This window comes from Giraffa tippelskirchi, chromosome 8 (assembly GCF_054371585.1).
Source record: "Giraffa tippelskirchi isolate mGirTip1 chromosome 8, T2T-mGirTip1v1.2.pri, whole genome shotgun sequence".
Taxonomy (NCBI): Eukaryota; Metazoa; Chordata; class Mammalia; order Artiodactyla; family Giraffidae; genus Giraffa; species Giraffa tippelskirchi.
In genome coordinates, this window is record NC_137282.1 from 96,028,591 (window position 1) to 96,053,151 (window position 24,561).

Below are 24,561 nucleotides of genomic sequence, written 5' to 3' on the forward strand. Positions count from 1 at the left end.
TAACATAAGCCAGCCTTCAATGTATGGTTGAGTCCTACTGACTGCAAAGACTGACAGATAAGGGGGTCTTTCTAGTATCCTGGGATTGATAACAAAATCAGAAAAGAGGGAATAAAAAATAGCTTTTGTATTAACAATAGAGTCCAAGACAAAACCCATTTCAACCAACAGACCAATTTTCAACCACTCATCCTAGGGTTGCTGCTGCTGCTAAGTCACTTCAGTCGTGTCCGACTCTGTGCGACCCCACAGACGGCAGCCCACCAGGCTCCCCCATCCCTGGGATTCTCCAGGCAAGAACACTGGAGTGGGTTGCCATTTCCTTCTCCAATGCATGAAAGTGAAACGTGAAAGTGAAGTCGCTCAGTTGTGTCCGACCCTTAGCGAACCCATGGACTGCAGCCTACCAGGCTCCTCTGTCCATAGGATTTTCCAGGCAAGAGTACTGGAGTGGGTTGCCATTTCCTTCTCCGTGGCTATGATCAAATTGACTGGTTCATGTTGTCAATATGGCTACAAAAGCAAGACCTGAGACAATCAGATGAGAATGTGTGCACATGATCTGGGAGTGGCCAGGGATGGGTAGACCTCACAGAACAGAGGCCCATAGAGGGTCTTGGGCAAGTGTCAGGATTTGGGAATTTGGATACAAACTCTACTTTTACTAGCTGTGACATCCAAGACAACCACTGCATTGTACTTGACTTTCATTTCCTTACTTTCAAAGTAGGACCATTCCAGCTCTAAGGCTCTGACTCTAATCAGACGGAAAGACATTTAATGCTGGATGTACTTTTGTTGGGACTATTAGACAACTTAGCTGAGATATTGTAGAAAATAATTAGATAATGTGCTGTTAGTGTTAGTCGCTCAGTCGTGTCTGACTCTTTGCAACCCCATGGACTGTAGCCCACCAGGCTCCTCTGTCCATGGAATCCTCCAGGCAAGAATGCTGGAGTGGGAAGCCATTCCCTTCTACAGGGGATCTTTCCAACCCAGGGATTGCAGGCAGATTCTTTGGGAGTTATGTTATTGTAATTTCAGCCACCATTAATCCTTTCAGAACTCCCAGTGGGAATACATACATAATAATGATGATGACTATTATTGATATGGCCCCAGTAAATATTAGGAGCATTGAATTTAATGGATGGTTAGACGAGCCACCTTGGAGGCTCTTTCTTAACAAAAATTCCCCATGATTTCAGGATTCTCTATGGGAAATGCTAAACAAGTTAAGGCCCAGGATCTTTAGGAAAGAGGTACCTGTCTTTGCTTCTCTTTTATTTTTCCCCTCATGGTTAAAACTGAGATTCTCTTTGGGATTTGTATTCTACTGGGAATCACAGTTCTTTCAAATTAGGGTCCTGCTCCTAAGACCTCAGTTAACCTAATTACCTCTTTGAAGATCCTATCTTCAAACACACTCACACTGGAGATTAGGGCTTCAACATATAGATTTTTAAGGGGACACAAGTCAGTCCATAATACACCCTAACTCCTCAGTCTAAGTTTCCCTCCATAACATGCTGCAAGCCAACAGCAATGGAGCATCAATGTTTTGGGAGAGATTTCAAATAATTATGGTAGTCTTGGGTGTTCAGAGGCATTTAGTGTAAGGTAATAAATAACAAGATTCAGTGTTCTTCCTTGCTGTGATTTTAAGCCATTTCAAGGATGCCTTGAGGGCCCATCTCTTGGCAGCTTATAGAATTAGTAGTGTTTCTACCAGGAGTTTTATCTTGGAAGAGAGGAGGCTAAGACAGGAAAATGTCTATTTCATTAGATATTTGAAGGACTGCCATGAGAAAATAGACCTGGATCACAAATCACAAATGTCTGGCATATGTGACATCATTTCCCTTTTTCTACCCTTGGCAGACATTACTTATCAATCATCGCATTCACCAAAGCCTCAGAATACACTCAGTACAGTACTCTAAATAGTACTATTTTCTCAAAAGAAGTGGTGTATAAGGCAAAATAATAAAAATAACATTGTCAGTAGCTAACATTCATAGAGTACATACCAAGTGCCAGGTAGTTCTCTCAATTCTTTCACATAGACACCCATTTATTTCTCCCTCATATCCGTTCTATGAAGTAGGCACTGATGAAATTTACATTTTCCAAGTGAGGACACTGAGACACAAGTACTCAGTGAAGAGGGGCAGGCATGTGGGTTTGAACTCAGGCCATGTGGCTCCAGAGCCATGATCATCATTACTCTCCTACAGTGTTCAGCCTGCTTGGGTAGAGTTTATCCCACATGAATTCCACAAGCAGAAGTAGAGCCACTGGGGGAACACTGCAGAGTCAGATTTGTTCAACAAAAGAAAATAACTTTTTAAACAATTAAATTGTTCTAATCTGAAATATTAGGTGTCCTATCACTGGAGACATACAAGCATAGTTGAAGAACTATGTGTTAGGGTTGTGCAATGGATTCCTGAGTTGGGTAAAGGAAGGGGTGGTTTGGATATATACCCTCAACTTCCCATCTGGCTCTAAAATTCAAGCATTTCTTGATTTAAGCTGTGTCAACAAAACTAAATGAAACCCACAAGTGACATCCTTCCTGATTTTTTTCTTTTTTGCCATCTCCCTTAACTCCCAGCATTGTCAAACACAAAGAATGTCCAGGATTTGAATAAATCACATTGAGTTTTAAAAATAGACACTTGATAGATGGCATATAAAATCCACCAGCCCCCAAATACAAACACTAGTCTTGAAAAGACAAGATTAAAGTCTATAAAACCATTGTTCTTTAATTGAGCAGGTTTATTCCACTTCTTATTGTCACTTTTCTGGGGAAAGGATCAAAGTTATAGCAACAGTAAAAGATAGGGAGGTTTGCTAGTTGTTAATGAAGTTGACAATGTCTTCAAACATTAACTCTCTATCTCTCCCCAGGAATGGCATGCTTTGCAAAGCAAGCATCCTTTTCTGGAATGTGACCTTGGCCATTTCTAGCAGCAGCAGAGAGAAATGCCATCCCTATGAGGTTACTACTTACGATGGGAAAGAGTATTAATGGCAGGTGCCAAATCATTGGAGATGAAGACTCACATATGTGAAATACTAAGAAAACTTCTAATATTGTATATGTCATCCAAAATTTTTACCTGAAAGACTCTTCTATACCTTTGAAAGTCTGGCATTACACCCTAAGCCAGGTATAAATCGCAAGTGTTATTTTTGCACTGTTCCTGAGACCTCCTGTTTTAAGACAGAGGCCTGACTCTGTCCTTGGCCCAGTTCCAATCCAGACTCCAGATTTGCTTCCTGAAACTTCGAGAACAAAACTCAGAGAAGAGTCCCTTCTCATTTGCTAGCCAGTGTATTTCAGAGGACTGACCAGTAGAATCAGCTTATCTGACTCCAGTACTGAATCAAGATATATGACCCTGGACAAATCACTTAAGACCTCAGTGTCTCTGTCTCTCGTTTTTGGATCTGTATATTCAATGCAACCCCAATTTTAAAAAATCAAGTTATTTTGTAGACAATAACAAACTGACTCAAAATTTATACGGAAATGCAAAAGATGCAGAATAGCCAACACAATACTGGAGAAGAACAATACAATTGGAAGATTGATGCTACCTAACTTCAGATTTTACTGTAAAGCCACAATAACCAAGACAGTGTAGTAATGGCAAAAGACCAGACAAATAAATCAACAGAATAAAGAGCCCAGAAATAGACCCACATAAATATAGTCAACTGATTTTTGACAAAGAAGCAAAGGCAATACAACGGACCAAAGACAGTCTTTTCAACAAACTGTGCTGGAATAACTGGCAACCACATTAAAAGAAAAAAAAAGAAACCTAGACACAGAACTTACAACCTTCATAAAAATTAACTCAGAATGGATCACAGACCTAAACATAAAACTCAAAACTACAAAACTTCTAGAAGATAACAGGAGAAAACCTAGATGACTCTGAGTATGGCAATGATTTTTTAGATAACACACCAAAGGCCCAATCCGTGAAAGAAATAATTGATATGCTGGACTCCATCAAATTAAAACTTCAGCTCTTGCAAAAGACAATGTCAAGGGGAGGAGAAGCAAGCCGTAGACTGGGGAAAAAAATGTTTGCAAACAACAAAGGATTAAATAAAGGGTAAAGGATTGTTATCCAAAATACATATGCCATCAAGGAAGTGCAAATTAAAACAAGATACCACTAAAGATCTATTAGAATGGCCAAAATTCAGAATACTGAAAACACAAAATGCTGGTGAAGACATGAAGAAACAGGAACTCTTGTTCATTGTTGGTGGGAATGCAAAATGGTAAAGCCATTTAGGAAGAGAGTTTGATAATTTCTTATAAAACTAAACTTACTCTTACCATACAATCCAGCAGTTGAGCTCCCTGGTACGTACCCAGAGGAATTTAAAATGTGTGTTCACACAAAAACTAACACACAGATGTTCACAGCAGTTTTTGTTTCATAATTGCCAACACTTGGAAGCAACCAAGATGTTCCTCAGTAGGTGAATGGATAAATAAACTGTGATACATCAACATTGTGGAATATAATTCAGCACTAAAAAGAAAGAATCTAAAAATCCACAAAAAGACATAGAGGAGTCTTAAATGAATATTACTAAGTGGAAGAAGCCAATCTGAAAATGCTACATACTGTAGGATTCCAACTATATGACATTCTGGAAAAGGTAAAACTATGGAGAAGATAAAAAAAATTCAGGGTTTTCCAGGAGTTGAGGGTGTGGAAGGGATAAATAGCCAAAACAGAGAGTTTTTAGCACAGTGAAAACAGGCTGTATGATACTATAGTAGTGGATACATGCCATCACACATTTATTCAAACACCAAAGTGAACCGTAACGTAAACTATGGACACTGGGTTATTACAACATGTCAGTGGAGGTTTATTGATTTAACAATGAATGGAGGAGGTTCTTTAGGCATGAAAACAGGGAGTACATGGGAAATCTCTCCACCTTTCCCTCAGTTTTGCTATAAACATAAAACTGTTCTAAAAATACAGTCTAAAGAGCATGTATAATTATGCTCAGAGACTTGCTTAACTTCTTCCTTTATTAAAGCCATTAGCTGATGACTACATACCCCTGAGAAAGTCACTGTGATAGGGTGTCAATCTTGAGGTCACACAGCAGTTGGGAACAATTACATTAAAACTAAAGAGAGATTCAGCCTGAAGCCAGGATGCAGCCACAAGAAGCAATTATCAATTCTTATCATTTTTTTTTTCATTCCAGTTAAATGTTCTTTATTTGGATTGATTTACAGAATTTTTTTCAAATAAGTAACTTGATTGATTTTGGAAACCTCGATAATACCCCTGGGTGGGGTTCTCTTACCCATCAACACGTTTTCGTTCATGCTGCTCAGTTGTATCTGATTCTTTGCAACCTCATGGACTGTAGCCCACCAGGCTCTTCTGTCCATGGAATTTTCCAGGCAAGAATACTGGAGTAGATTCCCATTTCTACTCCAGATCGACATGTTTAGGTGAGTAAAACTCATATCCAGTAAGTTGAGAAGTGCTGCTTACTGAACAGTCTCTCTTAGAAATTCATCTTCTGAGGAAAGTAGAGAAATCTTCCAATTTTTAATTAATCTACGAGTTCCCAAACATCTATGACTACAGATGCCTTATTCCTTATTGTGCGTGCATACTCAGTCAAGTCTGACTCTTTGAGACCCCATGGACTATAGCCCGCCTGGCTCCACTGTCCATGGGATTTTCCACGCAAGAATATTGGTGTGGGTTGCCATTTCCTCCTCCAGAGGATCTTTCCAACCCAGGGATCAAGCGTGTGGCTCTTGCGCCTCCCACATTTGCAGGCAGATTCTTTTACCATGGAGCTACCTGGGAAGCCCCTGTTAATATTTTCTATATGTAGATTCTACAACTAATATTTTGGGAATAGTGTGCTAAAAACACTCCGGAATAAATGATAGTCACTACTCCAAATTTTCTATTTTTGCACAGACACCCCCAAACCTGGAGACAAGTCCCAAACTCTTTAGCCTGGCTTTTTAAGGTCCTCTATAGTATCTTCCCAACTTAGTTTTACAGCCTCATTTCCCACTGCTCTTCAATGCCAATTTGCTGCTCTAACAAATCTCTTCTATTCTTTGTTCCATAAATACTTTACATCCATTTCTCCACCTCTATTTGTGTACATCTTCTTTAGGAGGGTGTTGAATTTCATTAGGACTTGGAGAAATATCAGAAGTTCTTAATTAGTCATTTAACAAATATTTATTGAGTGTTTGCTTAAACATTGTATCTCTTGGGATGCTTTGTTGAAAGCATCATAAATAGGCTCTAGCTAATTTAAGAAGAGGAATTTATTGAAAGGACATTGGGTAACTCAAAGAATTTCTAGGGGTCCAGAGAATAGTCATGAAGACTGCGCAGCCAGGAATGCTACTATAAATTCCACTGCAGGATTCATCCAGGGAAGACACCAGAGCCATCACCCTGTGTCTGGACATTACAGCTTATACTGCCAGCTCTGGCAGCACTGGTTCTTGGATGCTGAGGCTTGAATCACTGACTCTGCTGCCTCCAGGAACTGGAGTAGTTGCCACAGTATCCAATGCTCACCACCAGAATGGGTTCTGCATGTTCCTTCCTTCAAAACAATCGTAGTTGCAAAGACATCAGCTGATGGGTAGTAGCTGTATCATATGTCTATGTTGGAACTGTAAGGGAGACTAGGAAATCCAATGTCTGGAATTTTCAGCTTTAATAAGAAGAACTGGATTCTGTCACACAAGATAGGGGTTTCCTGAGAGCGAGGTGCTTCAGATGAAGGATAGTCAAAAAAATAATTATTTACTACAGTTATATGATGGATGAATAGAAGATAAGGGAAAGAAGGGCTCTTTTCATACTCCCAAAAGAGTTCACCTAAGTAGACAAGATAAATAGATGAGATTATTGGAAAATAAGAGAATTTATAAAAGCATAACAAATTGTACTGTTTAATTTAAAAATACTAAAATAACATTGCATATAATCCACAGAGTTAAAGAAAAGTGTACTTTACAGCTCCAAGCCACTGCTTTCTCAACAGACCTTTTTCTAGGACAAAATTTATATAAACAAGCTCTGTTTCCACTTGGAATATTTTCACACAGCCTCCTGGCTACACTTTCTAAGTTTATATAAACAGAGACAAGTTCCTTGGTCACCTAACAGGTGCATGGTGCCTAGGACGGAGCCATCTATAAATCTACATATTTGGATAAGCAAAAATGCCAGCTTTCTTTCTCTCCTTGGGAAGATAGACCTTCAGGTTAAGGAATCAGGAAACAATACCATGAACTTGGGAATGAGTGTAGGTTCTTGACCTAGGCAGCTAGGCAGAGAACATGCCCGATGTCCTGGGAAACCCAATAGCATTCTTCTGCATTGAGTGTTTACCCTTTTCCATGGGGAAGGGCAATGCTAGGCTGCACTGGGGGAACCACCATGTGGAGTTGAGAGCTGAGTGCTTTTCCTGGGCTGTGTTAAGATCACTGCTGCACAGAGCATTTGGAGCTCTGCTCCTGCAGTCAGTCAGTGCCTACTCGAGATTAACAATGGGAGTCATGTAGGAAAAAATGGGTCTCTTGGCTGCTTATGGGACCTCGAGGGTCAGCAGCCAGGGCCTCCACCCAGAGCAGCCACCTGGCCACAGGCCTTGCTGCTCCTTCACCTTTCTCTTTGATGCCGTGCTGCTTGCTGCCTCACATTCTTCCCCTTTCTTAGAGTCATTTTGGCTTCTGGAAAGAGGGTGGAAGTGAAAACAAAAATAGAGTCAACTAGGTGACAGCTAGTATCAACTAGTCAATTAGGTGACAACTTCACTTCTCCAAAAAAGGAAGACATGTGCAATACGGTAGAAAGAAAACTGGCTAAATATCCTTCTCTGGTTACTGACTGGGTGACCTCTGGCAAGTTCTGTTTCTTCCATATCATCATCAGGAAAATTGGATGATATGAGAAATTGGTCCAAAATTACAACAAGTTGCTTCAGCAATACGTGAACTGTGAAATTCCAGATGTTCAAGTTGGTTTTAGAAAAGGCAGAGGAACCAGAGATCAAACTGCCAACATCCGCTGGATCATCGAAAAAGCAAGAGAGTTCCAGAAAAACATCTATCTCTGCTTTATTGACTATGCCAAAGCCTTTGACTGTGTGGATCACAATAAACTGTGGAAAACTCTGAAAGAGATGGGAATACCATACCACCTGACCTGCCTCTTGAGAAATCTGTATGCAGGTCAGGAAGTAGCAGTTAGAACTGGACATGGAACAACAGACTGGTTCCAAATAGGGAAAGGAGTTCGTCAAGGCTGTCTATTGTCACCCTGCTTATTTAACTTATATGCTGAGTACATCATGAGAAATGCTGGGCTGGAGGAAGCACAAGCTGGAATTAAGATTGCCAGGAGAAATATCAATAACTTCAGATATGCAGATGACACCACCCTTATGGCAGAAAGTGAAGAAGAACTAAAGAGCATCTTGATGAAAGTGAAAGAGGAGAGTGAAAAAGTTGGCTTAAAGCTCAACGTTCAGAAAACCAAGATCATGGCATCCGGTCCCATCACTTCATGGTAGATAGATGGGCAAACAGTGGCAACAGTGGCTGACTTTATTTTTCTGGGCTCCAAAATCACTGCAGATGGTGATTGCAGCCATGAAATTAAAAGACGCTTACTCATTGGAAGGAAAGTTATGACCAACTTAGACAGCATATTAAAAAGCAGAGACATTACTTTGTCAACAAAGGTCTGTCTAGTCAAGGCTATGGTTTTTCCAGTAGTCATGTATGGATGTGAGAGTTGGACGGTGAAGAAAGCTGAGCGCCGAAGAATTGATGCTTTTGAACTGTGGTGTTGGAGAAGACTCTTGAGAGTCCCTTGGACTGCAAGGAGATCCACCCAGTCCATCCTAAAGGAGATCAGTCCTGGGTGTTCATTGGAAGGACCAATTTTGAAGCTGAAACTCCAATACTTTGGCCACCTGATGCGAAGAGCTGACTCATTTGACAAGACTCTGATACTGGGAAAGATTGAGGGCAGGAGGAGAAGGGGACAACAGAGTATGATATGGTTGGATGGCATCACCGACTCGATGGACATGGATTTGAGTAGACTCTGGGAGTTGGTGATGGACAGGGAGGCCTGGTGTGCTGCGGTTCATGGGGCTGCAAAGAGTCAGACACGACCGAGCGACTGAACTGAACTGATAAAGAACAATGGGCTTCACTGACAGCTCAGCCTGAAAGAACTCACTTACAATTCAGGAGATGCAGGTTCCATCCCTGCGTCAAGAAGATCCCCTGGAGAAGGAAATGGCAACCCACTCTAGTATTCTTGCCTGGGAAATCCCTTGGACAGAGGAGCCTGGTGGGCTACAGTCTATGGAGTCGCAAAAATGTCAGACATGACTTAGCGACTAAACAACAACATAAGAAACAATAGCTTATGCCCATACCTGCAACTAGGTTGGTTCAGAAATCGTGTTCTTCAGTCCTAAGGAATCCTTAGAGGAGACTGCAGCTCAAGCTGCCAGGAATGGACAGTCTATGGGCTTCTGCTCTGGCCCTTGGCTTTGTTTGTGCCATGAATGTTCCTAAGGAAAAGCCCTTCTATATTGGGATTGGTGGGTGCAACCAGAGCAACGGCAGGAGGAGAGGCTGTCATGAAGCCTGGGGACCCACCTCACCATCTTGGATTTCCTCCTTTACACACACACACACATGGACACACACACACACTCCAACCCACACACACCTGAGAAATATATAAAATGTAATAATAAATGACTGATGTTCTAACAAGTACAGTACAATGTTGTACCAAGAATAGAGACTCTGGACCTAGATTCCCAGGTTTGGAAATTGTAACTCTGCAAGTAGTTTGCTCTGTTGACCTTAGTTGTTCAGTTACTCAGCCGTGTCCAACTCTTTGTGATCCCATGGACTGCAGCACACCAGTCTTCCCTGTCCATCACCATCTCCGAGAGCTTGCTCAAACTCATGTCCATTGAGTCAGTGATGCTGGGCTGAACCATCTCATCCTCTGTCATCCCCTTCTCCTCCTGCCTTCAATCTTTCCCAGCATCAGGGTCTTTTACAATGAGTCAACTCTCCACATCAGGTCAACGTATTGGAGCTTCAGTTTCAGCAGCAGCCCTTCCAATGAATATTCAGGACTGATTTCCTTTAGGATTGACTGGTTTGATCTCCTTGCAGTCCAAGCGAGTCTCAAGAGTCTTCTCCAGCACCAGACACATTATTTAATCTTTCAGTGCCTCAGTTTTCACATCTATTAACTAGGATAATTATAGTACCTATCATATAGGGCTATTGTGAGGATTAAATAAATTAATACAGTTATTATTTATCATGAACTAAAATTAGTAAAAGTGAAAACAAAATTATTAATTATTTTTAATATTGTGTTCACATATAAAAATGAATACAGTTGTACTGGAACTTTCAAAAAAAATAATAAGTTACTGTGCATATATATGCTGAGTGCATACTGTGCATATGGATGTTGAGCGCATACTGTGCATATATATATGTGCATAGGTATGTATATATGCACATGATTTTTTGAGTCCTCACCTGAACCTCAAGTGTGATAGATACTATGACTGATCAATGGCCAGGCAGTTTAAATAACATGTTCAAGAGCTAGAAAAGGAGGATCTGGGAATCAAACTCAGGTTTTTCTGACCCCCAAACCCCCCATAATGCATGCTTTCTCTCCCCTTGAAAGTTGCCACCATCACTCAAAATATTCAGAATTCCTCTTTGGGAATTTTCTTCAGAGCTTGTTGACCTTGTTTAGAATTTCTTCAGTACTGGAAATGCTTCTTTTCAAAAATAGGTTACCAGAAATTCTCAAAAGTTGTTTACTGTCAAGGTGAATAACCCAACTGGGTGATAATATTTTGAGCTAAAAATAAAGTGTGATTAATGTCCTTAGGTGGCTGGTAAATCGGTCCTGGAGACAATCCCCAGAGAAAAGCTGTGAAGTGTTTTTGAAAATTTCAGCATTACAGGAAAACTGCATTCCCCAAGTCTCATTTGATTACTTTGGTTCTGATAGACTTCCATAGACAGGGTTTTAACGGCTTGATGGTAACCTCCTGTATGTGAAAGAACACTGATTAAGACAGTCTTAACATAAATACAAGTAAGATTTGGGGTCTGTCTTTCCACAGTGATGTTCGCCTCTATGGTCTCCAGGCTCTCCAGAACTCAGGAACTTTGTGGAGGTCAGTCTGACACGGGAAGTGGGAAAATAGTGAGCTAGGCACTTTCTCAAACAACATTCTGGCGAGGTGTTATTTCATTTACTCCTCTGCTGCTGCTGCTGCTGCTGCTAAGTCACTTCAGTCGTGTCCGACTCTGTGCGACCCCTTAGACGGCAGCCCACCAGGCTCCCCCGTCCCTGGGATTCTCCAGGCAAGAATACTGGAGTGGGTTGCCATTTCCTTCTTCAGTGCATGAAAGTGAAGTCGCTCAGTCGTGTCCGACTCTTAGCGACCCCATGGACTGCAGCCTACCAGGCTCCTCCATCCATGGGATTTTCCAGGCAAGAGTACTGGAGTGGGTTGCCAGTGCCTTCTCTGCATTTACTCCTCAGAATGTCCCAATTCACTGGGAGGACACTGAAGCCCACAGCAGCGCCCCAACCTACCGCAGGTCACACAGCTGGTTGAACAGAGCAGAGAAAAGAATGGCTCATCAATCCAGGTTCCTCTTCACCCTTTCCTGTGGCCACAGCATGTTCCCACCAGCTCAGCCCCGAACGCCTTCATGCTGGGCCCTTTGAAGCAGCCTAGATTCAGAGGCAGAACTGGGTAGACAGGGGTATGATTAAGTAATTATTAGAGCTTGTTCCTGGCTCCCGAAATATGTAAGATACCAGGAGATCATCTCTTTTCTGGAAGTGGTTTACTCAGAGCCCTGAACTACAATGAGACAGAGGTCTCTGCCACCTCATCCAGCCTCTAAGCTTTCTCCTTCAGAGAGGCTGCCGCCACAGGCCACTCTCCCAGAGGAGGCTGCCTGGGAGAGGCTGCATGTCATGTTCATGCCCTTGATACGGTGCTGTACATTAACTTCTAGCCCAGCCAAATAAGCAGATTAAACAGGGAACCATCCCCTTCTCAGCAATTTCTTACATCCCATCTACCCCAGATGTAACAATCTACAGAGACATGGGGACAGACAGGTATGGGAAGAAAGATGGAGAAAAAACATAGCTGAGTTTGTATTTTAATTGGAAAAAGTCACAGTGTTCCAAGGGAGGGTTAGGAGGGACTTGTAGACAAGAGCACATGTTCAAAAAATTAAGTGATCCAAACTATGTTAACTATTTGTTCTCTGACCACATAAAGTCCAGATTCTTGACTTGTTCCATTCTGCTGGTTCTTTTCACATTATACCTATTATAATTTACCTGCTCAGAAAAAGGCTTTGAAGTCCTGTTAATATGTGACTCCAGAAAAATCCATGGTAGGGAGAAAAATTCAGCTCCTCAACCACTCTGAGGAATTTGGCTCTCTAAGGAGGCATTGTTTTAAAACCAGGAACAAGCCAGAGATTACCAAGATCAAGTTTCACTCTTTCCTTCCCAAATCCTGATCCCTAATCCATTAGAGCTAATTTTGCATGATCCCTTTTCTGTATACTCTGGGGCTTGGGTTGGGTTTCTCTTAGATGGAGGAAGAGTCAGGAGATCCAATGCAAGGAAGGAGAAGGGGACTCATTTCATAAAGCTGCCAAAAATAAGTTCACGCCGGTAACAGCACGTATGATACGAACCTGCTTGTACATGCTGAATAATCATCTGCATGGGAAGTTGCTTATAAAGATGATGACATTTAGGGTTTGGCATCTCAGCAGTTTTACTTTTGATCTTGGAAAACTGCCCAGCATAACCAAATCTTCCTGAATCTGGCTTGCTTGCCATTTTAATTATTTTGAGAGTCAGGGGTCACTCTGTCTCCTAATTGTGGAATATCAGAGGCTTACTTTCTGATCTAAAATGAACTCAATAGATGGACCTCAAAATCTGTGATCAAACAGCAACAGCACAAACTTCATTATACTCAAAATGTTATTTATACTCAAAATCCCAGCCTGCGGCAGATCATGTTTAACAAATTTCAAACCTCTTAAATTGAAGTCTGAAACAGAAATTCAATAAGTTCTTAATTACATTTGCCCCAAAGGTAACAAGGAGTAGGCTCCACTCTTCACGGGCCTCCAGTCAAAGCTGGATTCCCACTAGGCTCAGGCGTTCGGCCCCTGGGTGGGGCTGGCCTGCCTCTCAGGTCTCCTCTTGCCTCCCTCAGAGGCTCCAAGGGAGGGGCTGAGGACAGAAGGAAATGGGCCTGGAATTCTCAAGCAGCAGTTCCAGAGGGGGAATGGGACTCTTTTGTTCTGAGTGGTCCAAGTGGGTGACGGGAGTGGAGAGAGGGAAGCCAGGGAGCCGGGATAGTTGGAGATCTGGATGTTAGAAGGATTAGGATGAGATAGCATGGGGGCCACTAAATGTTTCTTCTGCTCCTCAGAAAGAAGCAGCAATGGACAGACATTGCTCCCTGAAGACAGACAGGCATTGTGCATCTGGGCTTCAGGAATGACACTGCCACTGAGAAGAGAAGTCCAGTCTAGATGCAGCATTTGAGCATGGCTCTACCTATCATGGTTGCTCAGTGGTTAAGAACCCACCTGCCAATAATGCAGGAGATGCAGGAGGTTTGGGCTTGATCCCTGGGTCAAGAAGATCGCCTGGAGGAAGAAATGGCAACCCACTCCAGTATTCTTGCCTGGAGAATCCCATGGACAGAGGAGCTTGGTGGGCTACAGTCCATGGGATTGCAAAGAGGCAGACACAACTGAAGTGACTGAGTTTGCAACCACACACGACTTATCATGAGGCCAAATATAGACCTTTAGTGAAAGACAGAAGATAACACTCCTCTCGCTGATATGAAAAGAAATTTTTAAATCTTTGATGCAATTTTTTTTTCCTAAAATTGCTGGAGAATCTTGGTACCAAAAGTTTGAGAAACAGCTTTAGTTTTCTCCCACCAGCCAGCAGATGTTTGAGAAACCACTCACCCAGTTCTAGGTCACCCTATGTGCTTGCTTTGTTGTTACTACACACTCACTGGCTAGGGTGAACTGATCATGTGAGAATAAGGATTCAGACAGCTGATTTTTGGGCAGTTGGGAGCAGGATTGATCTCAGCATTGTGTGCTTCTGTGGCTTTATGAGAAGTTCCTAACTGGCACCTGTTCTCCCTAGCTAGTGTCATAGTTTCCTGTTGCTACATACTTTGAATTTTGCCCCTCATTGAGATTCTGTTACAAAAATCAGAATATGTTAATATTTTGGCCATTCCATGCATAAGTGGTCATAGTCACATTTTTTTTTTAATAAATTTATTTATTTTAGTTGGGGGCTAATTACTTTACAATATTGTAGTAGTTTTTGCCATACATTGACATGAATCAGCCATGGGTTTACATGTGTTCCCCATCCTGAACCCCCCTCCCACCTCCCTCCCCATCCCATCCCTCTGGGTCATCCCATTGCCCCAGCCCTGAGCATTTGTCTCATGCATCGAACATGGAATGGTGTTCTGTTTCACATATGATAATATACATGTTTCAAAGCCATTCTCCCAGAACGTCCCACCCTCACCTTCTCCCTCAGAGTCCATAAGACTGTTCTATGCATACGTGTCTCTTATTCTGTCTTGCATATAGGGTTATCGTTACCATCTTTCAAATTCCATATATATGCATTAGTATACTGTATTGGTGTTTTTCTTTCTGGCTTACTTCACTCTGTATAATGGGCTCCAGTTTCATCCATCTCAATAGAACCGATTCAAATGTATTTTTTTAATGGCTGAGTAATATTCCATTGTGTATAGTCACATATTTGAAAGACAAACTAAGTTGACATTTCCCACACTTTGCCTTCTAAATACAACATAGCATGCCTTCAGCCATCATTCCTCCTCTGAAATTGATTCTACTAAGGTCACCAATGAACTCTTCTTTATTAAAATGCCATGGGTACTCTTCAGCCTTCCCATACTTGATTTGGCAGTTAGTTGTGTGATCTTCTCCATCATTTTTGAAACTGTTGCTCGTGTCTTATAGCCTCCATGACTCCCCAGCCCCTGGATTTCCATGTATCTCTCTGGCTATTCCTTTTAGTCTTTTTCATGACTCTCTTTGCCAGTCATTGAAGTCTCTTCTCAATCTATACTCTCTTCTTGGGCCATACCTATAGTTCCAACTGCCACCTATGTGCTGGTGACTACCAAGTCCACAGTTCCAGGCTTCACTTCTCACTCACTATCACTCACATTACTACCTGAAACTGTCTCCTCACCTCACTCCAATTGGTGGAAAAATTATCCTCTATGAAACTGGTACCTAGTGCCAAAAAGGTTGGGGACCGCTGCGCAAAAGGTTTCTGCTCTCTCCTTTCTCTGGTCACATCCTTAGCCATATGTCAGAGTACACAGGGTCAAAGAGACGCTGCCACTATGGGCCCATGTACCCCCTTTCTAGGCTCTGTTTCTGTGCCCAAGACTGCAGGTTCCCTGTCTAAGTGGTACAAGTCTGCCTCTGAGGGATTCTGCTCCAGATCTGTCCTTCCAAGACTAGTGCATCACTGGAAAACATACATACATACATAGGGTTGAAGGTGGCTAAGAGGTGGCTGTTTGCAGTGGGGTGTGGATGAAGGTTGGACGTAAGGATTAGATTGTCCATATACATATGGGCAAAATTCTTTGTGGTTCAAGATGGAGCTGGGGTGTTAGGCTGAGAGAAAATAGAGGTAGGATGTGAGATTGAGGCCTCTAACTGCATTCTTTCCTCCAGCCTCATAAATATTGGGAGGAAAATGCTGGTTTCAAAGCATCTTTTACATGCCAAGTACCAAGTTAAATGATGAAAATCTAAGATGAACCAGACAGAATCACTGACTTCAAGAAGCTCAGAAACAAAAAAGAAAGGAAACATTATAAAACCAGAGAAAGATCATATTAATAAAGGCATGTTTAAAGAGTTGTGTGATAAGGGAGAATCAAGCCCTTTCAGGTAATATGGGTAGCCTTCCTATTTAGGATAATATTTGAACTGGAATTTGAAGTTTGAGAGTAAGTTTGACAAGCTTGAGAGAGCCACTGTAAGCAAAGAAAACAGCAAATATCCAAGGAACCATGGTACTGAGTAAGCTGCGAGCACAGGGGAGGTGGCTGGGAAGGTAGCGAGGACTGGCATGAAAGACTTATAGGGTTTTCCAAGGAGCTTCTACTTTGTCTGGAAGGCAATGGGGAATCTAAGGATTTAAGAAAGAAGATTAACATGGTCTTATTCACATGTTTGAAAGATTTCTTCTCTAGACTAGCCTCTTAAGGGGGGGGCCTCCTGTTCTCCCCAAACCCTTCTTCCCCTTAAGAATCCAACCACCACTCTGTTGCCAAAATGATCCTACTAAAATACAAACTGAAACTCAAAATGGATTAAAGACCTAACTAAAGGTGGGACACTATAAAACTCTTAGAGGAAAGCATAGGCGAACACTCCTTGACATAAATTGCAACAAGATATTTTCTGATTTACCTCCTAGAGTAATGAAAATACAAACAAAAATTTAAAAATGGGACCTATTAATTGTCAAACTTAGAAGCTTCTGTACAGCAAAGGCAACCATAAGCAAACAAACAAAAAGACCATCCTCAGAACTGGAGAAAATATTTGCAAACAAAGCAACCAACAAGATATTAATTTCCAAAATACATGAACAGCTCATGCAGCTCAATATATATTAAAATAAATAACCGAATCAAAAATGGGGGAAGATCTAAACAGACATTTCTCCAAAGATGACATATGGATGGCCAAAATAACACATAAAAGGATGCTTATCATCACTAATTATTAGAGAAATGTAAATCAAAACCAAAATGAGGCATCACTTCACATAGGTCAGAATGGCCATCATAAAAAAATCTACAAGCAATAAATGCTGGAGAGGGTGTGGAGAAAAGGGAACCCTCCTACACTGTTGATGGTACTATAAATTGGAACAGCCACTAGGGAAAACAGTATTGAGATTCCATAAAAATAAAAACTGAAAAATAGAGCTACCATATGATCCAGCAACCCTACTCCTATGTATATATCTGGACATAAGCATAATTCAAAAGGATGCATGCACTCTAACGTACATTGCAGCATTATTTCCAATAGCCCAGACATGGAAGCAACCTAAATGTCCATCAACAGAGGAATTAATAAAGAAGATGTACTACATATATACAATGGAATATTACTCAGCCACAAAGAGGAACAAAATAGTGCCTTTTGCAGAGACAGGGATGGACCTAGAAACTGCAATATAGAGTGAAATATGTCAGAAAGGGAAAAACAAATATCGTATATCACTTATATGTGGAATCTAGAAAAACGGTACAGATGAACTTACTGGCAAAGCAGAAATAGAGTCATACACATAGAGAGCAAGCTTATGATTACCAAGGTGAGGGAGTAGGATGAATTGGAAAATTAAGATTCACATATGATAGCACTATAATGGAAGAGAGTGAAGAGGAACTAAAGAGCCTCTTCATGAGAGTGAAAGAGGAGAGTGAAAATGCTGGCTTGAAACTGAACATTAAAAAAACTAAGATCATGGCATCTAGTCCCATCACTTCATTGCAAATAGATGGAGGGAAAAGAGAAAGCAGTGACAGATTTTATTTTCTTGGGCTTCAAAATCACTGCAGATGGGAACTGTAGCCATGAAATTAAAAGATGCTTGCACCTTAGAAGGAAAGCTATGACAAACCTAGACAGCACATTAAAAAGCAGAGACATCACTTCACTGACAAAGGTCCATATAGTCAAAGCTATGGTTTTTTCCAGTAGTCATGTACAGATCTGAGAGTTGGACCGTAAGAAAGGCTGGGCACCATAGAATTGAAATTGTAAAACTGTGGTGCTGGAGAAGACTCTTGAGAGTCCCTTGGACTGCAAGGAGATCAAACCAGTCAATCCTAAAGGAAATCAACCCTGAATATTCATTGGAAGGACTGATGCTGAAGCTGAAGCCCCAATACTTTGGCTACCTGATGTGAAGAACTGACTCACTAAAAAAGACCCTGATGACGGGAAGGACTGAAGGCAAAAGGAGAAGCGGGTGTCAGAGGATGAGATGGTTAGATAGTGTCACCAACTTAATGGACATGAATTTGAACAAACTCCAAGAGATAGTGGAGGACAGAGGAACCTGGCATGCTACAATCCATGGAGTCACAAAGAGTCAGACAGGACTCAGTCACTGAACAATAACAATATCACTACTATGTATAAAATAGGTAACTAATGAGAACCTACTGTGTAGCACAGAGAACTCTACTCAATGATCTGTGGTGACCTAAACGAGAACAGAATCTAAAACAGAGGGGATAGATGTGTACATATAACTGATTCACTTTACAGCAGAAACTAACACAACATTATAAAGCAACTAAACTCCAATAAAAACTTTTTTTAAAAAAAGAAAAAGAAACATCACCTGAGGAAAAAATAAAAATAAAATATAAACTGGATGCTGTCACTCTTTTGCATCTTCTCATTGCCTAAGAGTTAGAGTACAAACACTTTAGCACAGTTTTCAGGACCCTTTATGTCCTGCCTCCCTGCCTTCTCAGTTTAGTCTTAATCACTCTCCCACAGGCTTCTTCTGTCACAGGCTTACCCAGTTATGTGCCCCATCCAGAAGGCACCATGCTCTCCATTTACTCTGTACCTGTGCCCTTCCCCAGCTTGTCACCCTAAACCACTACTTATCATTCAAGCACCCTGGTGTAGTGAAAAGAGCACAGAATTCACATCCAGGCTGATCACGGTGATATTCCTGGCTCTACCACATCCCGGCCCTATAATCTCAGGCAGGTCACTTCGATTCTCTGAGCTTTGGCTGCTTTGCCATCTTCAGGGACATAACATCCACTTTTGGTGCCCACTGTGAACACTAAATAAAGTAAAATAAGTGTCTGGCATGAACTCAGCAGGCTCCTCTTGGAGTGAACCCTCTGGACCTACATGCCCATGGAACTAAGCCTTTACCCAGAGCTAACCTAAGCTGTACTTGCCTACTCTGTATACCTGTGTCTGCCTTGATTCTTTGTTCTTACCTCTGGCCTGGTTCTGGTCAATGTTCTTCACGCCAAAAGAGATTCTGCTTTCTAAATCCCCAGCCACTGGCTGACGTCCTGCTCCTAATCTAGGGGATTCTTGAAATCATAATGTTGCCATTTGCACACTGAGCAGACAGACTCTGCGACTGGCCCTCTATTTGAAGGCTGATGTAAACACCAATGGAACCAAGCTTATTTCATCCTTTGGATATAATTTTGTGGTTGTTATTCACCTAAGAAGTTGTCTTAGCTCCTAAACCCAGATTCTGCATAATTCTACCTTATTTCCACTTCCTTACCAACTAGCAAAAAAGTATACACTCCATGATTTATGACTAATAACTAAAGTATAAGTTATCATCTAAGTCACAATGCTTTAAGACAGAAAAGGCACAATAGGAGTTAACTGGTTGTGTGATCAACCAACACGTAATCCAAATAGCCTTGGTCAAGATAACAAGAGTGAGACCGAGAAAGAACGTTTTCCTTTTTCCATTCACCTCCTCTCTGGGTTGTGGTGGTGCTGCCTTCAGCTCTAGCAATGTCTATCCTAATTTTAGTTTGTTCTAGTCAGCTCAGCCTGCTGTTACAGTTCACTCAGAGAAGCATCCAGTCACGAAATGAGAGAAAGAGCATTGTCCCACTGCCTGGACTGCCCACGGCCAAGAGCGGCTCTGCCAGGGAGCTCTGCTGTGACATGGTACCAAGGGTAGATGTGGGTGGGAGGTGAGGCAGCTGTACTTTGTGGTGCTTGTCATTCTTACTTGACAACTGTTTGGGTTTTAGAAACTCTTGGCACTGGGTTATAACACCCCACCCACTCTGTCTTGGTAACCACCACTTGCCCTCCCTATGAGAGGTCTTGCCAACTCCGAGATGAGGCAAGGCCATGCTCAGCAGCCCTGGCTGGCTCCTGCTCTGGCACTTGAAGGGCTCTTTCTTGCATCTGGTCAAACCCGCAACTTTCTGCAGCCCTTAGAATCAAGTCCTTAGGAGGGGGTGTCAAAATGCTACTTCCCCCAGAGATGGGCAATGGGCATAAAAACTCCCTTCTGCTTTTAATAAGTATATTGAATGCTAAGACGATCCTTAGTCTGTGCGTTGCTGTGAGAGTCCATGGTGTGCTCTACATGGTGCGAACACATTTCTTCTGGCATTTGATAATGCATCGCCACTCAAAGGAAATTCCCTTCAGCCTTTCTATTTCACCATCACATATGGCCTTGAGCCAGCCCACCACATGAAACTCCTAGGAGTAGGGTGAAAGAGAAAAAAGAAGCCAGGCCCACTTTGCCCTATAAGCATGACAAAGATCAGGGAATAGGGTACAGAAGTGCACTGAGGGGTTAAATATACCCATTCACCAGTCTCCCTGTCTTTTGCCTCTATCTCAAATTTTAGGAATTTTCCATGTTATTTGTTTAATGTCTCTTAAAAAACAGTAATCACTGAGCCACCGCTTTGCGCCGGTGTTTCTAATGCATAGGGTCACCTATGAGCAGTCCCTACCACCCTAACAGTTTCAAAGTTCGTGATAAAAAAAGAAACATGGCCTCAGAAGGCAATTAATGGAATGAAAAGTTCTGATCATTAAAAATTCTCTATTTGCTTCAAAGACATATTATCTTAGGCCAATGGGATATAAAGGTTTGAAATTATAGAATTTGTAAGACAAGGCATAAAGTCTGGAATATGGAATTTTTCCAATAGAACACACCTTCATTGGATGAATATACCCAGATTCAGTGAAAGTCACTCAGTCGTGCCCAACTCTTTGCAACCCCATGGACTATACAGTCCATGGAATTCTCCAGGCCAGAATACTGCAGTGGGTAGCCATTCCCTTCTCCACGGGTTCTTCCCAACCCAGGGATCAAACCCAGGTCTCCTGCATTGCAGGCAGATTCTTTATCATCTGAGCCACCAGGGACACCCAATACCCAGACTGAAGTGTGATATTGCAGCCCTTGCTCCAGCAGTCAACTTTGTAAAGAGTCAGAATAGATGGAACCATAGGAAACAGTGCTAAGAGCTACTCCAGTCAGAGACCCTCACAAGTTTGATGAAAGGCAAGGGAAAGAGGAAGAGAAGGAAGGGAGCTCACCTTGAAATGGAGATTCCAGGGTCAAGAGAGATCGGTGTAACTTTCTGAGCTATGACCTCCGTTGGGCCGGGCCAGGTCAGTTTTTGCCAAATGTTTTCAACCCAGTGAATGGTCGACTGGCTTTTTCCGTTCCAGCCTGTAGGAATGTGCCTCTGATTTTATAACTGCAGTCAGTAGAACAATGGGATTTGCTTTTGAAAATTTGCTTTTCAGACACTAGTGCTGCAAAACATCTATTTCTACTGGCTTGCCAGTGGAGCTCCTAAAACCAAAATTTTTTTAAACACTGGGATTTTTGGTAAATAACATGCCCAACCTCTCCCTATAACTAGAACCATGGTTGACACCCTCCACATTTGGAGCTCAAAGCCCTGGCCAAAGACTGTAGTTCTGATTTATTTGTGGATGAGAGCTACATTGAGCAAAAGCACAGAAGCAAACAAACAAACACAGACCATGGAAGTCAAGTTTGCCTTTGGGTGCTTGGCCTAAAGTAGGGAGATTAGTACCTAAAAGCTCAGGTTCTGCTGGGAGATGGGTCTGGATTTGAATTTGAAATCAACTACATAAGCAAATCATTAAAACTAAACTTATCTTCCTCATCTGTAAAATGGGCATGTCAACTGTACTAACATTTGATTTTTTGTAAAGATTAAATGAAAAAAATGCACACAAAGTACTTGGCACAGGGAAAGTAAAACCATATTGTATACACATAGAACAAAACGAATCAGAGGACTCTTGGGTCCATGATTTTTTGGGACCAGAACCGAATGACTATGGTTCTGTGTGAGGGCAATTCCAAAGGGCTCTGGTTGCCTTTGTTACTTGCCTCTTTCTCTACTTTCTCAGAGAAAGTGACTCTTACTAATGACTGGCATGTTTTAGAGAAAGAGAGCACAGGAGGGCCCCTACATATAACTGACCAGGAGACTGGAAACACCACCCTGCGCATTCTGCTAGACTCGGGCTGGTGGTACACGGTGGCTTTGACTAGGGCAGAGCAAGTTGACCAAGACAATAGCTTCAGCCACTAAATGTCATGTCCTCAGAGGAACATGTGGTCTTTCTCCAAGTAATTGGCCAATTAAATTTTAAACCCGGGAGTCTTTTTCTTAAAGCATACATATTTTTTTTACTGTTTCAAAAATATCCAAGATCTGTAAATACATTATTTATAGCCTTGTAAAAAATGTGTGCCAGATGAGCTGAAAAGACGGCTGGTTTACTTTGTTTTAGTCTCTCAGTGTGGTGGCTTGAGGGGTCCAGAGCTGTTGCTTTCTCTCTGTTGTTAGCAACTAGATATTTTCCAAATAACCAGTTTTTCAAATTGAACCTGTTCTATTTTTTTTTTTTTTTTAATACACAGACACACACAAAGTTGTATATACAAATACAGTTTGAATGTCCCCTCCACGGGTAAACATGAGGAGCTGTCACAGTTGGAATATTTGTTTCAGGGCTTCAGTTCCAGTTAGGTGATCCTGGGCGGAAAATTTAGCTTTTCTGGATCTCAGGTTTCTTAAATATAAATAAGTAGATCATCTTAGGTCCACAGATGTGTTTTGTTTGGCCAATATTGTTTTAGAAATGCGAATGACTTTTCTAAGCATTCGCTCTCCAGTTCCCACAGTCTTAACCACCCCTAGTATCATCCAGCTGATTGCCTTCTCATATTTGCTTCACTTGTTCAGTTCCTGAAAGCATTTGGATCACAGACCCTGGATGAAATGATCCAGAGGGCTTCCTCTAGCTACGAGACTCTGCTATGCTGATTCTATCTAGTTGCTAAATTGTTTAATCTCTTTGCTGGGAGAGTAAATAAAATCCTCATTCTTTTACAGTTAGGCTTGTGACGTTATCGGGAACAACTGAAGCGTGGCTCAGACAAAAAAGAAAAAACATTACTTTCTGATGGGAAACTGAAGTTAAATCTCTTTGCAAATATTTTTGAAGACCCCTGTTCTCTAACTCTAGATTCTTTAGGGTATCACGTATTTCAAGCAGACAACTCTCTCTCCTTTTTGTATCTGAAACTCTCCCAAAGTTTCTGTTTGTCTTTCTTCCTCCATTTTTGGCTCTCTCATTAAGGATATTGGGCAAATATTCCTGACAACTTAAGCTCTAGATGTGACAAACAGAGATTTAAATTGTATGATTAACCATCAGATCCACTAAGGGATAACTTGACCTTCCAGTTGCTTTGGGCTTGGAGCCAACAGAAATTGAGTCAGACCTTCGTCTTGAATAAAGGCTTGAGGGCCCAAGTCAGATCTAAGAAGGGTAGAAAAGTCTTCACTTGTAGAGTTTTTCTCAAAGAATGCAACATCCCTCCTGCCAAACCGGGCTTAATGGCTCCACCATCCAAATGTTATAGATTTTATTGACCCAAACGGAATCCCATCTGTTCTACTTTGATCTCAGAGACAATATACGTGAGGCAATGATTTCAATTTTGTATTCATTGCTGAACTGCTATAAATTGGGGACAATTGCCTCAACTTTCCTTGTGTGAATCTCATTCATCATTTATAGCAGAGCCACTGCTCCCAAACCGACAGCGTCCTGGGACAGTGCACAGTCACCCAGGGATCATATTAAAATGCTGATTCCGATTCAGTGGGTGCAGAGGAGGCCCTGAGATGCTGCATTCTGATTGCTCCCAGCTGCTGGCTTCTGGTCCATGACCACATTGAGAGGAGGAAGGACTTGGAAAGCTTTGTTCATTTCATTTAGGTGTTTCTTTGCTTCTAAGTGTCAAATTCTGTGCCAGGTTTTGGGAATACTGAGATGCATGGGACACAATCACTTTTCCCCTCAAACTCACCATTTTAAACAGGACACAGACACATAAGTATCTAGCTATGATATATATACTGCCTTTACAATATGAATAAAGTCCTGCAGAAGTTAAAGAAGAGAGTTGAGAAATAAAATTATAACTCACAGTCCAAAGTACAAATACTCCTATCTCTTTGGATTTCCCTTTCTTTTTTTCCTATGCATGATCCATCAGGAAAACCAGACCTGTAACGGGAACCCAGATCAGATCTCCCTTAAATTAATATTCCAAAGGTCAAGTTTTAGACAAACTGCATATAAGCAGATACTTTCAAAAGATAATTTTCAAAAAGGTAAAATCACATTTCTCAACCAAGTACAAAACTAATGCATGTCAACTATTTTAG

At 41.6% G+C, this 24,561-nt stretch overlaps 1 protein-coding gene and 1 long non-coding RNA gene across 14 annotated transcripts in view; one reads left to right on the forward strand and one right to left on the reverse strand.

Moving 5' to 3' along the window:
* The window catches only part of LOC145516574 (uncharacterized), a 291,214-nt gene that overhangs the window by 32,123 nt on the left and 234,530 nt on the right, over positions 1 to 24,561 (reverse strand). For 2 of the 13 annotated variants that reach the window (XR_014061491.1, XM_081517917.1), the window contains one exon: positions 22,718 to 24,400. The exons of the other annotated variants lie outside the window; for them this stretch is intronic. Coding sequence is in view for 1 of the 2 variants with exons in the window: in XM_081517917.1 (XP_081374043.1) it covers positions 24,386 to 24,400 (15 nt within the window). In the remaining variant the exon portion in view is untranslated. Of the gene's footprint in view, positions 1 to 22,717; positions 24,401 to 24,561 lie in introns of those variants that run through there. 13 annotated transcript variants of the gene reach the window in all.
* The window catches only part of LOC145516576 (uncharacterized), a 71,221-nt gene that overhangs the window by 24,712 nt on the left and 21,948 nt on the right, over positions 1 to 24,561 (forward strand). The window lies entirely within an intron of this gene.